The sequence below is a fragment of the Drosophila kikkawai genome, chromosome 2R (genome assembly GCF_030179895.1).
Source record: "Drosophila kikkawai strain 14028-0561.14 chromosome 2R, DkikHiC1v2, whole genome shotgun sequence".
Classification (NCBI taxonomy): Eukaryota; Metazoa; Arthropoda; class Insecta; order Diptera; family Drosophilidae; genus Drosophila; species Drosophila kikkawai.
In genome coordinates, this window is record NC_091729.1 from 15,907,193 (window position 1) to 15,927,545 (window position 20,353).

Sequence of the window (20,353 nt, forward strand, 5' to 3'; positions counted from 1 at the left end):
CAAAATCCTTCCTTAAAAGATTTAATCTTTTCAACTTCCAAAAGTCTCAGAATTACAAAAAACAAATCGTAGACATCGTTTATGTGATTTTTTTGGTTTTTACATTTTTTATATTATATTTGATTTTTTATTCATTAATTAAACTAAAGCATCTAAGTTAATTGTAAGTACTTAAAAGTCTAAAAGTACTTGTATGTTCATATAGTAAGGATATATCTATGTAGTATCTGATAGATCTGAATTAGATTTACGAATGTACATACTGCACTGTGGGGAATTGAGGGGCCGGAGACCTTAGCTTTAACTACGATTTACAATTTTAAAATTTAGATATTAACTTAGGGCTATGGATCTTGTAAGATTAATAATACGGCGGCCACATGCCTTGAGCTGCCTGAGGAGCGATCGATGATGATCGTCGTCTTCAGCGGCAGCATCGCTCTCTCTCTCTCTCATCATTCTCAGAGAGCGGTTTCCTGCGTTGCCTTCTTGCTCATTCATGGCTGCAAAACCAATCGACAGAAATTGAGATCAATTTAGCAATGATTGACTAACTGATTGACTGGCTGACTGATTGAATGCATGAGGATTGGCATGGGATGAGCTATTTGAGATTGGTTTGATCTTGAAATCGGAATCAGATTGATTAGATTGAGTTTGTGGCGGTGGCGATAGTGGCGGTTGTGGTGGTGGTTTTTGGATTCGAGTCTGAGTTGGTGGCTGTGGAAATGAGGCTCGAGATGCTCCGCCGTTGATGACGTGGTCTGGCGGCCCTGCCCATACGTTATTCTTTCTCGCTGCGTATCATGATCTTTTTCTGCACCAACTTCCGTACCTGTTGTGTTGTGGGTTGTGACACGCCGCCACCTTGTTGTTGCTGCTGCTGCTGTTGCTGCTGCAGGCTGCTTACTGTGGGCAACGCTGTGGTGGTCTGTGTTATGGTCATCACCTCAGCAGGTCCAGCTGTGGGTCCTGCTATGCTCGTGTGCTGCTGTTGCTGCTGCTGCTGCTGCACAACCGCCAATAGATTACCACCTGCCGTAGTTTGCAAGCGTACAGGACTGGCATTTTGCCGCTGATTATGCTGCAGTGCAGCTATCAGTGTCTGCTGCGTGGTCTGGCCACCAGCTCCTCCCGAGGCGGCCACCTTCAAGGCACTGGCTATATTTGGACCGGCCACATGGGTCCGTATATTGCCCGCTGCCAGGGCTTGGGCGGAGGCGGCAGAAACAACCTGTAAAATGGAGATTCCCTTGTTATAAAATGTCTGGAGAGGATCCTTGTTCAAGTTAACCCACCTGAATGGTCTGCCGCTGGTTGGGTTGCGAAACAGGAATCACCCTTCCCACGCTGGTCTTGCCCAGCACCAGGTTCGTGGTGGCCAAGGTGCCCTGCTGGCCACTCCGCATCACCTGCTGGATCTGCTGTACAGTCACCGAGTTGGGTAAAGCCTTGGTGTTCTGGATGTGCAACAGCTGAGCTTGGACACTGCCTCCTCCCGCTTTTTGCTGCTGTTGCTGCTGCTGTTGTTGTTGCTGCTGCTGCTGCTGTTGGGCCTGAACAGTGGGCAGAGTCCCCGCAGCCACGCCCTGCTGCTGCTGCTGTTGTGGCCCCGTCGTAGCCACTATATTAGTGGCCGTGGGCTGTCCACTGGCACTGACCAACTGCGTCATTCGACTTATCTTTCGGGGCATCGTCAGCTGCTGTTGCATCTGCAAGTGTCGCATCTGATTGGGCACAGTGACCTTAATCTGACTGCCCGGCTTCAGCTGAGGCAGCGTCATATTTACGCTGCCCGCCTGGACGGTGGGTCCTGTGGCTGAGACAGTAACGCCACCGGCATTGACACTGCTCCCGCTGGCCGCTGCCGCCGTTGAAGCCTTCACCAGCGAGGCAATCTGCTGCTGGGTTACCTGCTGCGGCTGTCCAGCCACTGGGAGTTGACCCTGCTGCTGCTGTTGTTGCTGCTGCTGGGCAGCTGTGGTCGTGGTGAACAGAGCCCCCGTTGCCTGCTGCGCCTTCTGGGCAGCCAAGATGTTATGCCGCTTCACCAGCAACATATCACCTGCCCCGGTGGTTGTGGTGGTCGTTCCATCAGCGGACACCACTTGACGCTGCAGCTGTTGCTTGCCCGCGGCCGTCATCTGCTTGATGAACTGCGTCCGGGCCTGGCCATGCATCTGAACGCTGCTAACCACATTGCCCGCCTGCACGGCGGTGGAGGTTCCAGGCATTCCAGACACTGTTGCCACCTTCTGGCTAGTCACATGCGTGGCCATGCTGTTGGTCTGAATAATGGTGCCGCCGGCTTGCACCAGATTAGTGGTGGTTCCGGCAGAACCACCTGCCACTCCTCCTATCGTGGCTGTTTGTGTGGTTTGCAGCACCTTCAGGCTGCGCTGGCGATATAGTTGGATATGCGCTCCGCCCGCTTGCTGAGTTCCACCCGGTATTACCGTCGTCTTCCCACCCTGTTGTAGCGCACTCACCGGAATACCCTTGGTGGTTACCAGCTGGGTGGTCTGATGATGACCCGCCGACGACGAGGGAACTGCGGCCAAACGGAGTTGGGTTTGGAACTGGGCGGGACTTACGCCCTGTCCTAATGTAGGCATGGAGACAATGGACTGACCACCGGCTGTGGTACGCTGCTGGAGAGTATTCCCCGCCACCGAGGACACAATCCGCTGACCCCGCAGCATGGCCGTGTTTAGAGTGGTCACAGCCGTGGTCTGCTGCTGCTGCACCTGCTGGCCACTGGCAGTGGTGGTCAGCACAGTGCCCACAGTGGGCAGAGTGCTCACGGACACCACCTGAGGCAGCGACTGCGTCTGCACAATGCTGCCCAGCTGCGGCGACTGAGTGTTCACTGGCAGTGTGCCCTGCGAGGAGATGGACACAATCTGGGCGGCTCCTGTTTGGGGTTGAACCACTGCCGGCAGGGTCTGAACGGGAGTGGTTAGCACCACGCTGACACTGGACTGACCGGAACCGGACTGCACCGACTGCTGGGCCAGCTGCTGGAACTGACCCGCTGTCAGGCTGGAGGATGTACCCACAATGGTTTTGACCAGCTGCTGGGTGGTGGTCTGTCCCTGCTGGCCGGGATGCGTCCTCAGCTGCTGCTGTGGCTGATGCAGGAGAATGGCTGTCTGCTGGCCGGTGACATTGGCTCCGGTCAAGTGTTGGATCTGAAGCTGCTGCAACTGGCCACCGGCGGAAGGCACAGCCACCGTTGTGGTGGTGGCCGTGGGTTGTTGCTGCTGGACAAGTTCCACGGATTGCTGAACGGGCAGGGTTTGTTGTTGGACGTTGGAGACAGTGGGTAACTGTTGTTGCACCTGCACTTGTTGCTGTTGTTGCACCACCACTTGTTGTGGCTGCTGCTGTTGTTGTTGTTGTTGCTGCTGGGGAGGAGGAGGAGGAGGTGCCGGCTGCTGCTGCTGTTGTACCTGCTGCACCTGTTGACCCACCGACGGCGGTGGCAACTGCTGCTGTCCTCGCTGCTTCTCCCTAATCTTATTCGCCTTCATGGCTGCAATATTTTGGGGCGACACTGGCTGATCATAGTTCTGAATGCCAAACTCCTGCAGCACCTCCATATGCTTGGGATTCATCAGGCTGGGAGCACTAAACTGACGCTTTGGCGGCGGTGCCTTCTTCAGGTACGCCGTCTTGATGCTATCGAAGCGAGAGCGCATGGTCTTGTAGAAGGAGGCGTTGTTGTCACTGGCATAGAGCTGGGTGGTGCGCAGATAGCGCAGCGGGCTCTTCAGGTACTCGGTGCGCAGGGTCGGCTTGAGCTTCTTCTGCTTTTTAGGGCTCTCCACCACCTTGCCCTCCTCCCGGGGCTGGATGTGGGTCTCATAGCGCCAGCGGCACTGTCGCGCCGAACGATAGGTTTTGGAGCAAAAGTTTACCATCTCGGAGACCAGATCCCAATTGGGCGTCTGTCCCGGCGAGAGTAGCATTAGGCTGCAGGGCAATCCTTGAAGATTCACCAGGACATGCAGAATGGCAATGTCCTCGAAGATGCACCATTCAGCCATGGCCTCTGGCTCGGTCAGGGGCTTATTGGCCGGCAGTTGCGGCTTCAGGCCAGGAATTGGCGAATTAGGCTTGAAGCTGCCACGGAAACGCTGGCTCTTCAGCTCCCGACGCAAACGTGCCAGCTGCGGTGTGGGCCGATCGAACAGAGACCTGGGCGGCACATAGTTGTCCTCGCGACGCATCTTATTCGGGCGCCGGCTGCCATCATAACCGGCATCCGTGCGCGAACGCTTGTGCTCCTTGCGGACATAGACTGGCGGCAGATCCGACTCGGAAATGGGATCCAGCTCGTACATAAACGAGAGCGAGTAATCGATATAGATATCGTTGTCGTTATCCTGCGGCGGCGTGGGCGGACACCACATCTAATCAGGATTCACAAGAGAGATTAGCTTGATCCAAGATCCAATAGTTAAGGGGTGATGTACATGTAAACCAGGTTAAACATGTCAACACTTTGACCGTTTACACATGTACATCCCCCCTTAAGTTACCCACTATACCCACACTTACCGGCATCTGTTCCATGGAATTGCGCGATATCCAGACCTGGACCGAGACCGAGAAAGCACCGGGCGGAGGCAAGAAAGTCAAAGAAAAGAATAAACGTTCCGCATTATTTTCAAGGTAATATAGCAACTCTGTTTTGGTGTTGGTTGGGCTGGCGGGGGTCGGGTTCTTAGAAATTAGAAACTATTCTTGTTTCGACATTGAACAAATATTGATGGCGTTGTAGCTTTCATTCCGAACAATTTCGTTTGATTGGGGATTGTACAGTTAAATATACATATATATATAACTAAAGAGGTACTATAACTCTGCGACACCAAAACAGAATTCTACATTTTGTATTTACAGAAAATAATATTCAACAATCTTTTTTTGCTGATTTCCGCTTATTCTTTTCTTTCTTTTTCTTATTTTTGGAGGGGGATTTTTCATTCAACGCACGAAATTAGTCCGTAAATAAAAACCACAACGTCTTTTTATAGTTTTTCTTTAAGATTTAGCTTTGTTTCGTTTGTTTTTTTAAAGGTATTTCTTTTTTTGTTATACAATCAATGGGTTTCATTATACTTTTAAAAGCATATACGAAATGAGTTCTCTGTTTTATTGGGTTAGTCAATCTATGCTCATAGTCTTTAGATTGTTAAGTTACGAGTACAAAATAAATTATAGAATGCAAAAATATTTAACAATTAGTATATAGTTAAAGCCTAGACTTATATAACTAAAGAAGTTTCTTTTGAGGGAGAGGAGTATGTGTTATTTTTTTTTAGAAAAAATTGAGTTTTAATAACAATAACCGAAAATGAATCCCTACGAGTTCCTGGATACTAGATCGATGATATAACTCTATGTACACTCTGAGATATCTTACTATGCTAAGCCAGTTGAGTTGTAAACCCATTGGTTACCTATATATAACATATATCTATCAATGCTGTGATCTCTTGATGAATTCGTTATCCTAGACTCCCCTCTCTCCCCTCTCCCGCCCTTGCCTAACTAACTTAGCACACATCTTATGATAGAAGGAAACTCGTTACAGTCTATTAAATACTCGTTTCTGTGGCAGTAGCAACAGCAAAAGGGCGTGTTCTGGAGAGGATTTCTTGCCCACTAAAAACGCACACAGCAGGCACAGCTAGCTAGCTGATAATACTGACAGAGGGATGGATGATGAAGGCGATGGAGCAGGGTCATCACCTGGTTGCTCCGCTTGAGGAGGCGCTGGGCGAGTTTGTTACCGGCGTGGATCGCAGCATCACCCGCGGTGACTTGCTTATCCACCGATGCAGGGTGTTAACAGAGCCGACAGACTTGTTATTCGTATCCTGTTTACTTTTCAACAAGGGTCGCTTGGTGGCCAACCCTCGTCGCTGTCGCGGCTCGCTCTGCGACTCCTTGGGCGTGGATTCATTGCGAGGCGTTCTCTTGGCGGCACTTCTGTTCAGTGTGCTCGCAACGGGACTCATGTCCAGTGTCCACAGATTGATCTTGACAGAGCCGCGGGATCGAGTACGTGGTGTGTGTCCCACAGGTTCGCTTTCATCGCTCTTATCCGACGCCTGCGGCTGCTGCTGCTCTTTGGCATCATTGTGCTCATCTGTGTCCGACTCCTCGCTCACATTGTAGTACGTGGAGCTGGTCATGGTGGTGTCCTGCACCTGTTCGTGTGCATTCCAACCATCCAAGCTGTCGTTATGCTCCTCCTCACCAAGATCACCAGCTGTGGCGTAGCTGGATGTGGACTTGCCTTCGACTTCAGAGTCTTCGGGAATGATTTCAACCGTTTCTTCTTCCTCACCATCTTCCTCCTCCTCCTCGTCGTCGTCGTCTTCATCCTCGTTCATTTGTGATTCGGTTTGTGTGGTTGTATCCTCCTCTGCGTTAGAGTCAGCTGTCTCTTCCTCCTCATCGTCCACTGTAACATCTCCTGCCTCCTCCTCATCTTCGCTGTCCTCTGCCTCTTGCTGCTCATCATCTTCTTCATCATCATCATTATCATCCTCCTCATTCTCATCATCATCATCATCCCCTGCATCAAGCTCACTCTCCTCATCCCTGAGCTTCATGGCCAAAGGCGCCGCTATAGTGGCTCGCCTTGTTAGCAGCTTCCTGCGCGTGGCAGCCACGGCAACACTATCCCTTCGCCCCCGCTTCGGTGGGGTTGTCTTTACACTGGTTGCCACTTGATTGGACGCCTTTGTCGGTGTCTTTAGCATCTTGCTCATGGCAATGCTAGCCGACTGCCGTTTGGGCCGCTCTCCAAGGATGAAGGTGGAATCTTCCAAGGCGGAAGCTGCTGCCGATGCAGCCAAAGCTGTGCGTGTTGTCTTTCTAGTGGGCGGTGTCGGCATATGGGCTACATGGACAGCCCCAAGCGAATGGAGGCGAGTGCGCCGTCCAACCGCTAGCCCCACCGTTGTAGTTTTCCCACCCGTCATTGCCCTCTTGCTGTTACTACTGTTCCGGGTGCTGCTGCTGCTGCTGATCCCCGCCCCTGCTACCGTCCCTGATGATCCCGCTGCTGGAGCACTCGAATTGAGGCTATTCTGGCGATTACTACCCAGAGCTGATCTCTTCTTGCTATCACTATTACTGTTGCTCTGGCTACTGATACTCTTGCTTAGCTTCTTAGCCGACTTGCTGCGCATCACCCTCACCAGGGGTTGCTTTCGCCTATTGGAAGTGGAATCTTGTTTGGTATTAACCTGATTGCTCGAATCCTTGCGACTGTAGGTGAGCAGCTCCTCGGCCTCCGTTTCCTGCTTGAGCAGCTCCTCCTCCTTGTGCATGGCCGCCAACCGATTGGCCTCCCATTCACGTTTCTGCGCCTCCAGTTCAGCCTCCGCGGCACGCATCTGTTCCGCCGTCCAAGCCGCTCCAGTGGCTTCCACAAAGCGCATGGCATAACGCTCAATAGGTGAGAGCTATAAATGGGATTGAAATTGGGATTTGAGAATGTGTTTAGATCTTAAAACTTCCTAAGCTTCGACTGTCTTGAGTGGAAAATTGTCAGACGTTGAGTGATACAATCGAGGCGTGGTTTGAGGTCGCTTCAACTATGTCTGAAGGTCTGCTTGTTCTTGGCCACGCTTGCTGCATGGAAAGCGTATTTAAAAGAGAATTCCATACAAGTAGCAAGTGTGGCCACAAATAAAGCTTAATGATGATTTTAAATTAAAATGTAAGACTTTGAGTGATACAATCGAGGCGTGGTCAAGGATCGCATCAACTATGTCTGAAGGTCTGCCAAACCGAAGAATGGTTTCTCTGGGCCTATCTTGCTGCATAGAAAACGCACTAGATGCGTATTTTCCATATGAATTCAGCAGAAAGACCCAGTAAATTATGATTACACACAATATATTGCAAATTTGTTGAGGAAATTTCCTCTGACATTCCCTCTTACTTCAAATACCAAGCCCCCACTCACCTGCTTAACCAGATTCTGCATCTCCAGATCGGCCTTGCTGAGTTCCACCAGAGTCCCGTCCGCATTGGTTTCATCCGCGGCAATGGGAATGTTCTCGTCAAACTCGGCCAGATCGGCGGCCACCTCAGCTTTGGCCGTTTTGGTGGCCTGAACATCCTGCTCATCCTCGGCGGCCGCCAAAGCATGCTCAAAGGCGCGCAGCGACTGCTTCTCCGAGTCCCCTTGACCAGTGGTTGTCGTTGCCGTAGTAGTTGTGGCCACAGCCTTATCTTTCTCCTCCTGTTTCTCCTGACTTGTCTCGTCCTGCTCGTTCTGATCCATGGCAAAGAGATCCTTGATGGTGGAGCTTTTGAAATATGTGGTGGTAAAGTTACCCCCCTCGATGGCCATGTCGCTGAGCATGCGCTTTTGGTTGGCCTTCTTTAGAATGTTCACCTCGATGGTCTTTTCCGAGACCAAACGATAGATGTGTACGTCGCGGGTCTGTCCGATTCTATGGCAACGATCCTGGGCTTGAGCATCCATCGTGGGATTCCAGTCCGAATCGTAAAAGATCACAGTATCGGCACCCGTCAAGTTGATGCCCACTCCGCCGGATCGCGTGGAAAGAATAAAGCAGAATATGCGTTTATCGCCATTGAAGCGCTCCATCAGGATCTGTCGTTGCTCAACCCTCGTAGAACCATCCAACCTTAGATATATGTGGCCATGGAAGTTGAGGAAGGCCTCCAGGACGTCTAGCATCTTGGTCATCTGGGTGAATATCAGCACCCGATGACCATCGGCCTTCAACTGGCGCAACAACCGATCCATCGTCTGCAGCTTGCCGCAGTCATATTGGATAAGACGCGGATCTGGGAATTGAGTGGTCATCGCCGAGATAATGGGATGTAGCAGCCCTAACTTGGGCAGCAGCGCCTGACCCACCTTGTCTTCAATCTCCCGCTCGGTCTGCCAGTGCGTCGATGAAAGATTCTGCACATAGCGTCGGATACGCGGTGCACACACCGAAGGAACATAGATCACAAAGTTGGCAAAGAGTGGCTTTAGGTCAGCACACCTCTGCTCGTAGCTTCTGAGCAGGTGATTAAGTGACCAGCCATCACGGTGCACCATTGCCGTGCAGCAGTTGGCATAGCCTCGCGTCTGCCAGGTGGATCGCTTCAGCGAACGCGTTGCATGCATACAACGCTCTATGGCACCTCGGCAATCCGAGCCGTAGATGGGCGTGGCATCGGTACGGCGACGATTCATCATGGCCATACGTTTGAGCGAGGCCAATCGCTGCTCCTTACGCATCTGAATTAGCTCCTGCACCTTGTAGGGATCCTCCTCCGCCTCGGTCTCTTCCTCTTCGGTTTCGGCTTTGCCATTGGCAATGCTCTGCTGCTTCTGCGCCGTGCTCTTTACATGCGTAGCCAGATCCCGGACAATGGGTTCCCTAATTAGTTGCTGCGCTGTGCTAGGTGCTGCTGTCAGAGTTGTTCCGGAACTAGATGCTGCCGTGGTTTTGCTAGTCAGCGTCAAACGGGCTCCAGCTGCCCCTGAATTCGTGGCCGGTGTGAGGTAGAAAAAGGGTTTGCCATCTTGCATTGTCTTGGCCACTTTGGCGGGCGTGGGTGCATTCATAATTTGCGGCCTTGCTCCAAGCAACTTGGAATTACCCAAGACATTCAAAGCCCCCGAGGGCGATGAGGCTACCGTTGTAGAGGATGCTGCTGATGTTGTCACCACGCTGTTGATTACCACCGGTTTCAGAGCCATATTCACAGGATTAATACTGCCACTGACGCGCTTAAGGACTTTTCCGCTGGGCACCAAATTACGCATGGGCACAATCTTTGTGCCCTCCATGCGCATGGCGGGACTGGCCCCAACTTTCACTGCGTTTAATTTTATGCGCTGCGCCAACTCTGCACTGCGTACACGAATGTGGAAGCGGTATTTGCCGTTGGGACAGCGTGGCGGCGGCTGGGGAGCTGTGTCGATTTCCTCGATCAGCTTCCGAGGCGGGGCTAGCAGGCGGGATTTGTGCGATACATAGGCGGTCACGGTTTGCTCCAGATGCAACAACAATAGGTTCACAGTTTCCAGGTTGATTTGCTATAAAAAACAATACTTAATTAGTTAAAAAGTTATTTATAAAGACTTCTTCAAATAAATTATTGATAATTCCAATCAGACAAATGCCTCGCAAATGCGAACATCCTGGATAAAGTTTACGACTCTCTCCAAAATAGATCAAGCCCAACTATCAGTGACAGTTTAACATCATTTTGCTTAGGATAAAGGTTGAGAGGTGACCATCTCCCTTGACTCACCGTGAACGGATCATACTCCATTATGTCGCAGACTAGACGCGGTGTGTGGAATGAAATACCCTCCATTTGGAACGGCGAGATGGTGGGACGCACCTCAAACATGTTCGGGTGATTGCACACCTTGCGCAACTGCATCAGGACATTGATCACGCTTAGCAAATTGCCAGTTTGCAGAGTTTCTCGGGTACTGTAAGGGGAAAAATTAATAAAGATTAGTAAATCCATTAAATCTCTGTCAAAAATTATTCAAAACTTACTTGGCGCGACTCATGAAATCTTCGTACAGATAGCGCTGGCGATTGGAAAGTCGGCACATGACCACATGCTCGTACTTCTTTGGCATTTGCTTCTCCACCTCCTTCTTGAGGCGTCGGAGTAGGAAGGGACGAATCACCTGCAGGGATAAACAATTGCAATATGCTAATTACTGCGCATTTAGTTTGAAATTAAGGTTATGAATCATAAGTAAAGGTGGTGTAAGAAGCATTTTCAATGTGATCAACTTGAGGGTTAAAATTGAGAACATGGATAAGACGCCACTCTTTCCTTTGGCAAACTAACAAATTGTCATCACACGAGGTGTAAAATCAATGTGACACAGAGTGCATTTGCCCAGCTTTTAAAATGTGCTTTCAGATAAATAGTGTTTACAATGTAAACGGATTAGAGTTATTTATAAACTCAAATCACTTGCAATTGTAAGAGTTTTGCTCTGGCACACATCTACGATTTTCAAGAGCATTTAAACGAGCTGGCAAGAAAACGCTTTTAGGTGCTAGCAAAAAAAACCAAAGAATACAATGAATATTGTTTATGTTAAATACGTTTTCAATGCAATTACCCAGATGAGAGTTTGACTGCATGGATAAGACGCATTCCCTTGTTCTGGCAAATTAACAAATTGTCATCACATGAGGCTATAAATCAATGTGACACAGAGTGCATTTGCCTAGTCCTATTATTATCTTTTAAGAAGGCTGTTCACAATGTAAACGGATTAGAGTTATCCAAAAACTCAAATCCTTTGCTATCGTGAGGATTGCTCTGGCACACATCTACGATTTTCAAGAGCATTTAAACGAGCTGGCAAGAAAACGCTTTTAGGTGCTAGCAAAAAAACCAAAGAATACAATGAATATTGTTTATGTTAAATGCGTTTTCAATGCAATTACCCAGATTGGGGTTTGACTACATGGATAAGACGCTTTCCCTTGATCTGGCAAATTAACAAATTGTCATCACATGAGGTTATAAATCAATGTGACACAGAGTGCATTTGCTTATTTCTAACTATTAGTTCTTGTAAGAAGACTGTTTACAATGTAAACGGATTAGAGTTATCCATAAACTCAAATCACTTGCAATTGTAAGAGCTTTGCTCTGGCACACATCTACGATTTTCAAGAGCATTTAAACGAGCTGGCAAGAAAACGCTTTTAGGTGCCAGCAAAAATATATAAAATACAACGAATACTGTTTATGTTAAATACGTTTTCAATGCAATTACCCAGATGAGAGTTTGACTGCATGGATAAGACGCATTCCCTTGTTCTGGCAAATTAACAAATTGTCATCACATGAGGCTATAAATCAATGTGACACAGAGTGCATTTGCCTAGTCCTATTATTATCTTTTAAGAAGGCTGTTCACAATGTAAACGGATTAGAGTTATCCAAAAACTCAAATCCTTTGCTATCGTGAGGATTGCTCTGGCACACATCTACGATTTTCAAGAGCATTTAAACGAGCTGGCAAGAAAACGCTTTTAGGTGCTAGCAAAAAAACCAAAGAATACAATGAATATTGTTTATGTTAAATGCGTTTTCAATGCAATTACCCAGATTGGGGTTTGACTACATGGATAAGACGCATTCCCTTGATCTGGCAAATTAACAAATTGTCATCACATGAGGCTATAAATCAATGTGACACAGAGTGCATTTGCTTATTTCTAACTATTAGTTCTTTTAAGAAGACTGTTCACAATGTAAACGAATTAGAATTATCCAAAAACTCAAATCCTTTGCTATCGTAAGGATTTCTCTGGCACACATCTACGATTTTCAAGAGCATTTGAACGAGCTGGCAAGAAAACGCTTTTAGGTGCAAGATTATACCATTAAAGAGGAGGATTTAGGGTAGATTGTAAATGTATTTTTCTTACCTTGTGCAATCTAGTAATCAGAGTCTCGTTGTACTCCATGTTGCCTTCGATCATGCCCGTCATCGGGTTGGAGAACCACTCTTTGAACTCGCGATGCGACGAGAAGACATAAGGCATGAGGAAATGCATCAATGACCACAGCTCCATCAGGTCATTCTGCAGCGGTGTTCCCGTCAAGAGTAGACGTCTACGTAAAAGGAAAAGAGAACAAAAATACTTGATAAATCCACTCAAACTCTGGTATTTCAGGGTCAACTGTTTCGAAACAAGGCCACAAGCATTCTAGGGTGGGATTAGCATGCTCTGGTTTAGTATGCGGCATTATAGCGGATTTATTTTTAGCACCCAAGCGTAGTCGCCATGCTAGTTTAGCAATCGCATGGTTACTGATTTTTGGTGCTGGCAGCAAAGGGTTAACTTTCATCACAAAAAAAAACTTACCTCTCGGTGGAAAAGTTGAGCAACAGTTGCCAGCGCTGCGACTTGAAGTTCTTGATATTTTGGGCCTCGTCCAGGATCAGGTACTTCCACTTTTTACGGCGGAAACTCTGCTGATCCTGTACCACCAGCTTATAGGATGTGATGCAGACATGGAAGGCATTCGGCTTGGTCCAGCCGACGCGCTTCAGCTTCCGCTCCTTCTGCGAGCCGTAGTACGTGAGTATTTTAAAGCCGGGACACCACTTCTTGAATTCCATCTCCCAGTTGAGCATCACAGACGAGGGCACCACAATGAGATGCGGTCCCCAGTTGCCCCTGGCGCAGGCGAGGTGAGCCAGCAGGGCGATAGTTTGGATGGTCTTGCCCAGACCCATCTCGTCGGCCAGGATGCCGTTCAGCTTGCGCTCGTTCATAGTCACCAGCCAGTCGAGTCCAATGTGCTGGTACTCACGCAGCGAGTGCTTCAGCAGGAAAGGCACTGGCGTCACCACATTCGTGGTTAACAGGGTGTTTCCCTTGGGCTGCAGACTCTCAGCCAGGGCGGCGGCATCGTTGAGCATGTCGTCCTTGTTAGCGCCTCCAGTGGCCGTGGTAGAACCAGTTCCCGAGGCAACTGCATCTGTCATCAGGCTCTTAAGGCCAGCCTCCTGGTCCTCTGGCTCCTCAACTTCAGTGTCAGTTAAGATAGTCGAAAGATCTTCATCGTCGGAAGCATCTACGCCGCTTTCATCGGAGGAGGAATCATCAACGGCTGTCGAATCATCATCCGAGTCTAGCTCCACTTTCCGACGCTTGGCGCTGGGCGGCTGGTCACTGATTCTGCCCGATTTGTACTTGGCCAACAGCTGTTCCACCGACAAATCATTGTCAGCCTCCAACTCATCGATCTCCTTCTTGTGGTCAATCTCCTGCTCTGCCTCTTCCTGCTTGCTGATGGTATTTTCATCGTCATCGCTGGCCTCTTTCGCCTCGAACTCACTGTCGTCGCTGTCATCAGCTTCGGTCTTTATCGCCGAACTTTGCTCCTCCTCCTTCATGAGTTTATCACGATTCTCCAGATAACCAGGTGGCAGGTCATTGAGAAAGTCATCAAAGTCCATTTCTGACTCCTTGGCCAAGGCCTTAACCTCCTCCTTGACATCGGCTGCATCTTCTTCGGCCTTGGCAATGGTCTCCTCGTCGTCTTCGGAGCCAGATTCTGGCCGAAACTCGTCTGTGGAAAGAGAAATTTTGGAATTAGAAGATGTTTTCTAGCTTTAAATTAAAGGTGTCCAAGGGGTAAATGCATCAGGCAAATGCCTCGCAAATGCGACCATCCCAAGGTAACATCGAAGTGTTCAAAAATAGCCCACAACAACGTTTCAGTTTGTATTTTATCATCAAGTGCTGAACTAGAGCTGGAAATAAAATCGATTCTATAACCAACCAACTTACCATCGGATTCCCGCTTGGGCGATGTCAGACGACTGGAATTGAGACTAGGCGTATCCGCCATACTCTTGTTCATGCCCTCGGCCAGCTGTTGCGAGAATTTCTCCGTCTGATCGACTATGAAGCTGAGATGCTGGTCCAGCGCTTGCTTGCGCTTCTCCTCGATCTTCGTCTGGTGCTTGTACTCCACCAGTTTCTCAACATTCGACCAAAAGCTCTTCACCTCGCGCGCTATGAAGGAGGCGACTCGCTTAAGCTGTAGTTCTTGGGCCTTTTCCGCACGTTGGGCGGCGGTGGCCTTGTCCTGGAAATACTTTTGCACCATTTTGGCACACTTCTTGGCCGCATTCTTTTTCCATTTGCGCTCCTGCGCAAAGTCCGCCGCCAGCCAGACCATCTCCTCGAGGAGGTAGTCCCAGTGCGCCTTGGGGCGGATGGGCTCCTGCAGCTTGGGCAGGCGCCGTTCAGTCCATAATCCCTCTCGCTGTAATTCCGATATGCGCTGCATTACATACACCTCCTGCTTGGCCTTGAACGAAAACTCCTGGGCAGCGCTGTTCGGCGTTCCAGAGCCAGGCGCCAACGCCGGACTGAGCAGGCTACCCGATGTTGGTGTTCCCGGTGTGAGAGCACCGCTACCACCCAAAGCTGCTGCCGGGCCATTGCCCGTGTAGAGCGTGGGAGTGCCTGCTCCTCCGGATGCCGTAGATCCGCCGCTTGAGGCATTGTTTTGTCCCTGGTTGCGACGCAGCGTCGCCGTCGAACCCACAGATGTACTGCAGGGTAACAGCGGAGTGCCACCTTGGAAAAGAAGTCACAATTTTGATTAGCACACATGGGTTACGTTGGCTACAGGATCGATCGTTGGTGGTAGAAGAAGATCAACTCTTGGCATGCTGGATAGTGCATCAAGTGTACGAAAGAGAGAAAGAGAGCTCTACCAGGAAAGCAATAATAAGAATGATGTATGAATGGAATTCAATAGATTAAACATGAGAATTGGTTGCGAATCAGTTGCTAAAACAAAAGAAATGGGTTCTTCATGCAAACTTATTCCTAGTGTGGAGCCCGAATTCAATGCAGCAGCAACAAGATCGCTGCCACATGGATAAGCAGAGCACCGATTGCATATTTCCTCTGGCAAGCTTACAAATTGTAATCACATGGGGGCTACAGTTCAATATGACACAGAGTGCGCTTGCACAGCTTAAACTATACACTTCTATCAATGGAATCTCTTGTTGTCAGCTATATGGATATCTGCCACTTATAAAGGCCGAATCACTTGCAACTGAGCTTCGCTCTGGCACACATCTACGATTTTCGAGAGCATTTGAACGAGCTGGCAAGAAAACGCTTTTAGGTGCGGGATTTACACTAGACTAGAGCTTAGATGATGTGACAGGATGATGATAATGGTAACCCCAAACAACCGCATGATGAGTTTCAAGAGCAACGCCTTCTCTAAAGTAACTATGTAGATATGCTTAAGTTTTGCTAACTTGCTTACAAAATCAACGCAATCAATCAAACGATACAGTTATCAATTATTCATCGATTCAAAAATGAAATCAAACAAAGTCGTAAGCAAAAGATTTACCAATATCAATCAATCAATCAAAACTAAGGGCAATATTGTATTATAACACCAATTCTAGGAAACGGTATACAAATGAAAACAAACAAAGAGAATTAATTCAATTTTAAGGCACATCAATTAATGAATGCACTACTTTGCTTGGCAAATCATAAAATATATATGCTTCAATAGGTAAAACACACAAACTTGCTTTTATATAAGAAAATTGAAATTAAAATGAATTAAAATTTTTAGCTGTGTAACAATTTTAATATAATTTTTGTTTTGTTGTTTTTGCGAACGATAAGCACCTGGCACCAAAGGTACAGAAGGATTTCCTACGGCAGCAGGAGGAGCGGGTATTTGACCAAAGACCATACCGTGACGACCTCCTAAAGGTCTACCGGGTATGTGACCTATATTATAACGATAACGGATATACAATTATGGTGAGTTTGAGAGTGATGTGTGCGTTATAGAGGGATGTAAGGGAAGGCGGCAGCAATAAAATGTGAAAACAATAAATGTGAGATTCGGGTAAAGGAAACAAATTGTAATAATTATAAATAGCAGTACGACGGACGGGGAATTATCTGTGGTTATGTGTGGCTATATGTTATGCATGTGTTTTGGATTTTGAGATTTTAGTAGTTAAACTTTAGATTATTGTTATTAGTAAAATGCACATTACGATGGCGGCCACAATATATCAATTTTGTCTCAACCTTAGAGTGAAGTGCAGGACGTGCGTTTGGCGTTTTTTGCGCGTTTTCGTCTCGGAGTTGGTTTTATTTTTTGCATCGATATTACAATTTGAATTTGGACAAACATAATAACAACGAAAAATACATTTTATTTTTGGTCGAAACGAACACAACAAAAACACAAAATGAAAGAGGGAGCGGAGAGAGAGAGAGATCAGTAATGCCATGGTGAACACGGCGAATTTACCTTGCTGCGTTAGCTGGACAACGGCGGCGGGTAGCTTCGTTGAAATGGCCACGGGTGTGGCCCCAACGGCTGGGATTTTGATTTCGGCCTCCGGTGGCAGCACATTACCGCTCGCCTCAACCGGATTACCACCAGCTGTGCTGGTGACGGTGGCACTACCAGTAGTAGTAGCACTTAGGACTGCTGTACTGCTGCTGTTTGCGTTGCTGACTGTTGCTGCGGGTGACTGTGAGGCTGTGCTGCTGCCAATCTTGCTTGGCACTTGAGATTGCGTATTCTGTGGGGAGATAAAACGAAACCCGGGATTAGCTTATTGCTGAGAAGCCTTTAATTAAAAGGAACACACTATGGATCATTCAGACAAATGCCTCGCAACTGCGAACATCCCTTTAAATTCGCCAGAACCAATCAAAAATAGATCGGTAACGGCACTCAGTTGATGGTTATCATCACCATGAAATACTAAAAAAGAAATTATTTCAAAGATCCTAACCGTTTTCAGTGTGTTACTGCCACTGCTTCCATCCAATGTGGACGCTCCTGTGCTGACCACTGTCGTCGCCTCCACAGAGACTTGCTGTAGCGTACTACTCCTAGTAGGTTGATTTTGGGCTGCAGCTGCTGCTGCTGCCGATGTGCTGGGCTTATCCTCGTGTACCAGCTGATCTATACGATTCGCGTTGCTGTAGCTGATGAACTGCGGGGTTGGTGTCTTCTTGCGCCACGCAGGGTAGTCCATCATACTGCCGCCGTTTTGTAGATAAAAGTATTCCGACACATTTTCAAGATGCCTGATAAGGAGAGCAAATATATTAGCCTCTGAGAAGGGACATGTGCTAGAAGAAACTCTACCTTTCCTTAAGATTACGCAAAATCTGTAACTTCTGCTGCAGTATGCGCTTCTTAAGCGCATTCAGGTCCTGCAGGGCTGTGGATGAAACCCCGCCGACCTCGCTACTGGCAGCCACCGATGCCGGCAACAGAGAGCCTACAATATTGCTGCTGCTGGCGCTCCCAACGATGCTTGTCTCGTTGTCCAAACGCTGACGCTTGGCCTGCGGCGGCGATACGGAGGATTCTATGATGTTGGTGGTGGTGGAGGCAGAATTTAAACTTGTAGAAGTGGAGTGGAAGTGGGCGGGCAGTGCTGCTGCTGGCGTGGCTGCCGTTGCCTCTGTCGTTTGCTGTTGTGGCGGCAAGGGCGACAGCGGCACAGGCAGCTGCGCACTGGGCAGCTGCTTCTGCTGCTGGTGCTGGTGCTGATGCTTGCTACTGCTGGCGACTCCCTTTCCTTGGGGCGGATGGTGATGGTGCTGATGGCGCGAAGCCGGCAAAGCTGCTGCTCTGCTGCCGCTGGGAGCTGCGCCTGCTGCTGCTGCTCCAGCTCCGGCTGTGCTAGCTGTTGTTGTTGTGTTCGTGGATTTGGGGTTTGTTGCAACTGATTTTTCCGTAGAGTGAGAAGTTACGCGGTCTGACACAGCAGGAGGGGCCGGGCGGAGCCCTTCATGCCCCCCTCCTGCTGAATTACCTTCATTCATGTTTGAGACATCTGCAAAAGCGAAACAGAAAGAGGGGTTGGGTGAGTTCCCACTATTATTTTGAACTGATATCCGCTGCTTGGCGGGAAAATTAAAAAAAAAAAAAGCCGGCCGCGGAGCACATGTGTCGCTGCTGTAGCCCTGGTCAGACTTTAGATCACACACACAAGCTGATTTAATTCCGCCCAATAACGCTGCGTAATATCCACTATCAGATAGAGGGAAAATCAAGACAAATAAAGCAAAAGTCATCTTTGAATAAAGCGCTTATCACACATAATTTTCCATCTCACCCCGCTCAGAAGCGAATAATAAAATGCAACTCTGCGGCACTTATCCTTTCGCCCTAGCACATACACGAAAACACGCTCAAGCAGGTACATATGTCACTAATTAAAATTACATGCGGGAAAATTTTTTTCCATCCATAAAATTTTCCATTGTGCGCTGGTTTTTTCAAATTTTCACCAGATTTCAACGCTCAAAATAAGCACTTTACACACACACAGCCGTTATGCGCAATCCCACTGGTTAGAAAGAGACGACTATAGGTAACGACTATGGCGGCGTCGATTCTTTCCGCGGGGCGGACATTTTTTTTTCACAAAATTACCTCAGACGGGGAGAATTTTAATCACAAAATATCCACATTTCTGCTAGGCATCCGGGCAAAAAAGAAGTGCGTACGCGTTGCAAAAATTGTGCCGCACTCGATAAACTACAATTTGCTCCGGATTTCCTGCTCATTTACTGGATTTTCTTTCGGCAGAAAGTGCGCAACGGCCGCACGTCTGCTCTATTTCAAACAACAACGAATAGTGTGGCAGCTTTTCGGTTCGCAAGATATACCAAATTAGCGTCGGTGACGCACATTACTAAAATATACCAACTTCCACATACTTTTAATAGTGTTATGACACTACCGCATTACTTATGGCACTAATTAATTATAAAGATGCATTACTTACTTAGATTAAATCAGTCCGCTTTTATTTTTATTTCATTCTATTTTTTCAATTTATAACTATAAAAACAACATAAATCTAAGGGAAAACCCCTGATCTGGGAACACTGTACCATAACATTGGATTAATATCGATATTATCTATGTATCGATATCGATATACTAATGTTAAAAACAAATGTTAATACGTCTAAACAGAATGTTAATGTGATGTCATAAATAAGTCTTCTCGCGTACTATTTTATTATTGTTTAATTTAACTCCCTTTTTCTCTAGACGACACTTTAGGTATATGTATGTTTATAAATGTGCAGTAAATAGTTTCAGCGTTGTGTTCCGAACTTGAGCCTGTCTAGTCCGTTGGGTTTTGGATGACGATCAGGATGAAGTCCTTGTCGGGAGCCACCATGATCTCGTGCTTCTTGGAACGCACCCGCAGGAATGTCATGTCGTTCGAGGGATCCAGATCCCTCACCACGCTCCGGGCCTTGTCTGCCAGCTGACTCATTAATCCAGCATACTGGACGGTGGTCGTGTTGTCCAGAGTCGACTTAACCGGAATTCCTAATGGAATACAATCGGTGTTAGATGGTTGGACTTTTGGTTGTCAAGCGATGCAGAAAAGGCAGTAGCAACACCCCCACACCCACCTTCATTGTTGACCACAATTGTGCCCACAACTCCTTTGTGGCTCTGGATACGCTTCAGTGTTTCCTCAACCTCTTGCGACTGAAATTGTAGATGTACTTACTTAATTGTTATTTTTACCTTATAAACCTTTCACTTACCATGTTTATCTACAATTTTGCCGAAACTTTGGCCAAAACCACTGTTTTTATGACAAAAAAAGTTTGTTATTTTGTCAGTGTGACCACCACATGACTGTTAAAATATACCTGGCTAGTAAAAAATACTAAAATATGCCATTTATTTTTTAAGTTTCTTAAATTAATATATTTATTTTTTATTT

At 47.7% G+C, this 20,353-nt stretch overlaps 2 protein-coding genes and 16 non-coding genes across 19 annotated transcripts; all 18 read right to left on the reverse strand.

Moving 5' to 3' along the window:
• Nucleotides 1-78: 78 nt before the first annotated feature.
• dom (domino helicase) lies at nucleotides 79-19,238 on the reverse strand. Of its 2 annotated transcripts, none has more exons than XM_017166858.3 (14): nucleotides 19,033-19,238; nucleotides 17,734-18,430; nucleotides 17,375-17,672; nucleotides 16,882-17,158; nucleotides 14,355-15,152; nucleotides 12,921-14,133; nucleotides 12,480-12,666; nucleotides 10,572-10,708; nucleotides 10,315-10,501; nucleotides 7,994-10,096; nucleotides 7,269-7,487; nucleotides 4,564-4,599; nucleotides 1,299-4,415; nucleotides 79-1,234 (listed from the first exon to the last, which is right to left on the reverse strand). In XM_017166858.3, the coding sequence occupies exons 2-14, from the start codon at nucleotides 18,417-18,419 to the stop codon at nucleotides 785-787; spliced, it is 9,708 nt and encodes a 3,235-aa protein (XP_017022347.1). In that variant the 5' UTR covers nucleotides 18,420-18,430; nucleotides 19,033-19,238; the 3' UTR covers nucleotides 79-784. The 2 variants fall into 2 exon arrangements, with proteins under 2 accessions (XP_017022347.1, XP_070140290.1); XM_070284189.1 differs by lacking the exon at nucleotides 19,033-19,238 and having other exon boundaries at nucleotides 79-503; nucleotides 836-1,234.
• On the reverse strand, nucleotides 10,165-10,274 carry LOC121503049 (small nucleolar RNA Me28S-Am2589). Its single transcript, XR_005991234.1, has one exon. It is a non-coding gene; the product is annotated as a small nucleolar RNA Me28S-Am2589 (small nucleolar RNA).
• Nucleotides 10,787-10,927, reverse strand: LOC121503062 (small nucleolar RNA psi18S-841/snoR66). Its single transcript, XR_005991247.1, has one exon. It is a non-coding gene; the product is annotated as a small nucleolar RNA psi18S-841/snoR66 (small nucleolar RNA).
• LOC121503065 (small nucleolar RNA psi28S-3316) lies at nucleotides 10,956-11,091 on the reverse strand. Its single transcript, XR_005991250.1, has one exon. It is a non-coding gene; the product is annotated as a small nucleolar RNA psi28S-3316 (small nucleolar RNA).
• Nucleotides 11,125-11,264, reverse strand: LOC121503059 (small nucleolar RNA psi18S-841/snoR66). Its single transcript, XR_005991244.1, has one exon. It is a non-coding gene; the product is annotated as a small nucleolar RNA psi18S-841/snoR66 (small nucleolar RNA).
• Nucleotides 11,290-11,423, reverse strand: LOC121503068 (small nucleolar RNA psi28S-3316). The gene has a single exon (XR_005991253.1). It is a non-coding gene; the product is annotated as a small nucleolar RNA psi28S-3316 (small nucleolar RNA).
• LOC121503061 (small nucleolar RNA psi18S-841/snoR66) lies at nucleotides 11,456-11,595 on the reverse strand. The gene has a single exon (XR_005991246.1). It is a non-coding gene; the product is annotated as a small nucleolar RNA psi18S-841/snoR66 (small nucleolar RNA).
• Nucleotides 11,624-11,759, reverse strand: LOC121503066 (small nucleolar RNA psi28S-3316). Its single transcript, XR_005991251.1, has one exon. It is a non-coding gene; the product is annotated as a small nucleolar RNA psi28S-3316 (small nucleolar RNA).
• On the reverse strand, nucleotides 11,791-11,930 carry LOC121503058 (small nucleolar RNA psi18S-841/snoR66). Its single transcript, XR_005991243.1, has one exon. It is a non-coding gene; the product is annotated as a small nucleolar RNA psi18S-841/snoR66 (small nucleolar RNA).
• On the reverse strand, nucleotides 11,956-12,089 carry LOC121503067 (small nucleolar RNA psi28S-3316). The gene has a single exon (XR_005991252.1). It is a non-coding gene; the product is annotated as a small nucleolar RNA psi28S-3316 (small nucleolar RNA).
• LOC121503060 (small nucleolar RNA psi18S-841/snoR66) lies at nucleotides 12,122-12,261 on the reverse strand. Its single transcript, XR_005991245.1, has one exon. It is a non-coding gene; the product is annotated as a small nucleolar RNA psi18S-841/snoR66 (small nucleolar RNA).
• On the reverse strand, nucleotides 12,290-12,423 carry LOC121503070 (small nucleolar RNA psi28S-3316). Its single transcript, XR_005991255.1, has one exon. It is a non-coding gene; the product is annotated as a small nucleolar RNA psi28S-3316 (small nucleolar RNA).
• On the reverse strand, nucleotides 12,735-12,880 carry LOC138928252 (small nucleolar RNA psi28S-3378). Its single transcript, XR_011444747.1, has one exon. It is a non-coding gene; the product is annotated as a small nucleolar RNA psi28S-3378 (small nucleolar RNA).
• Nucleotides 14,201-14,309, reverse strand: LOC121503050 (small nucleolar RNA Me28S-Am2589). The gene has a single exon (XR_005991235.1). It is a non-coding gene; the product is annotated as a small nucleolar RNA Me28S-Am2589 (small nucleolar RNA).
• On the reverse strand, nucleotides 15,408-15,554 carry LOC121503064 (small nucleolar RNA psi18S-841/snoR66). The gene has a single exon (XR_005991249.1). It is a non-coding gene; the product is annotated as a small nucleolar RNA psi18S-841/snoR66 (small nucleolar RNA).
• On the reverse strand, nucleotides 15,588-15,719 carry LOC121503071 (small nucleolar RNA psi28S-3316). Its single transcript, XR_005991256.1, has one exon. It is a non-coding gene; the product is annotated as a small nucleolar RNA psi28S-3316 (small nucleolar RNA).
• On the reverse strand, nucleotides 17,231-17,340 carry LOC121503051 (small nucleolar RNA Me28S-Am2589). The gene has a single exon (XR_005991236.1). It is a non-coding gene; the product is annotated as a small nucleolar RNA Me28S-Am2589 (small nucleolar RNA).
• Nucleotides 19,239-19,617: 379 nt separating the features above from the next.
• Nucleotides 19,618-20,284, reverse strand: robl (dynein light chain roadblock). The gene is made up of 3 exons (XM_017166790.2): nucleotides 20,172-20,284; nucleotides 20,034-20,112; nucleotides 19,618-19,947 (listed from the first exon to the last, which is right to left on the reverse strand). The coding sequence occupies exons 1-3, from the start codon at nucleotides 20,172-20,174 to the stop codon at nucleotides 19,736-19,738; spliced, it is 294 nt and encodes a 97-aa protein (XP_017022279.1). The 5' UTR covers nucleotides 20,175-20,284; the 3' UTR covers nucleotides 19,618-19,735.
• Between the last annotated feature and the right edge of the window lie 69 nt (nucleotides 20,285-20,353).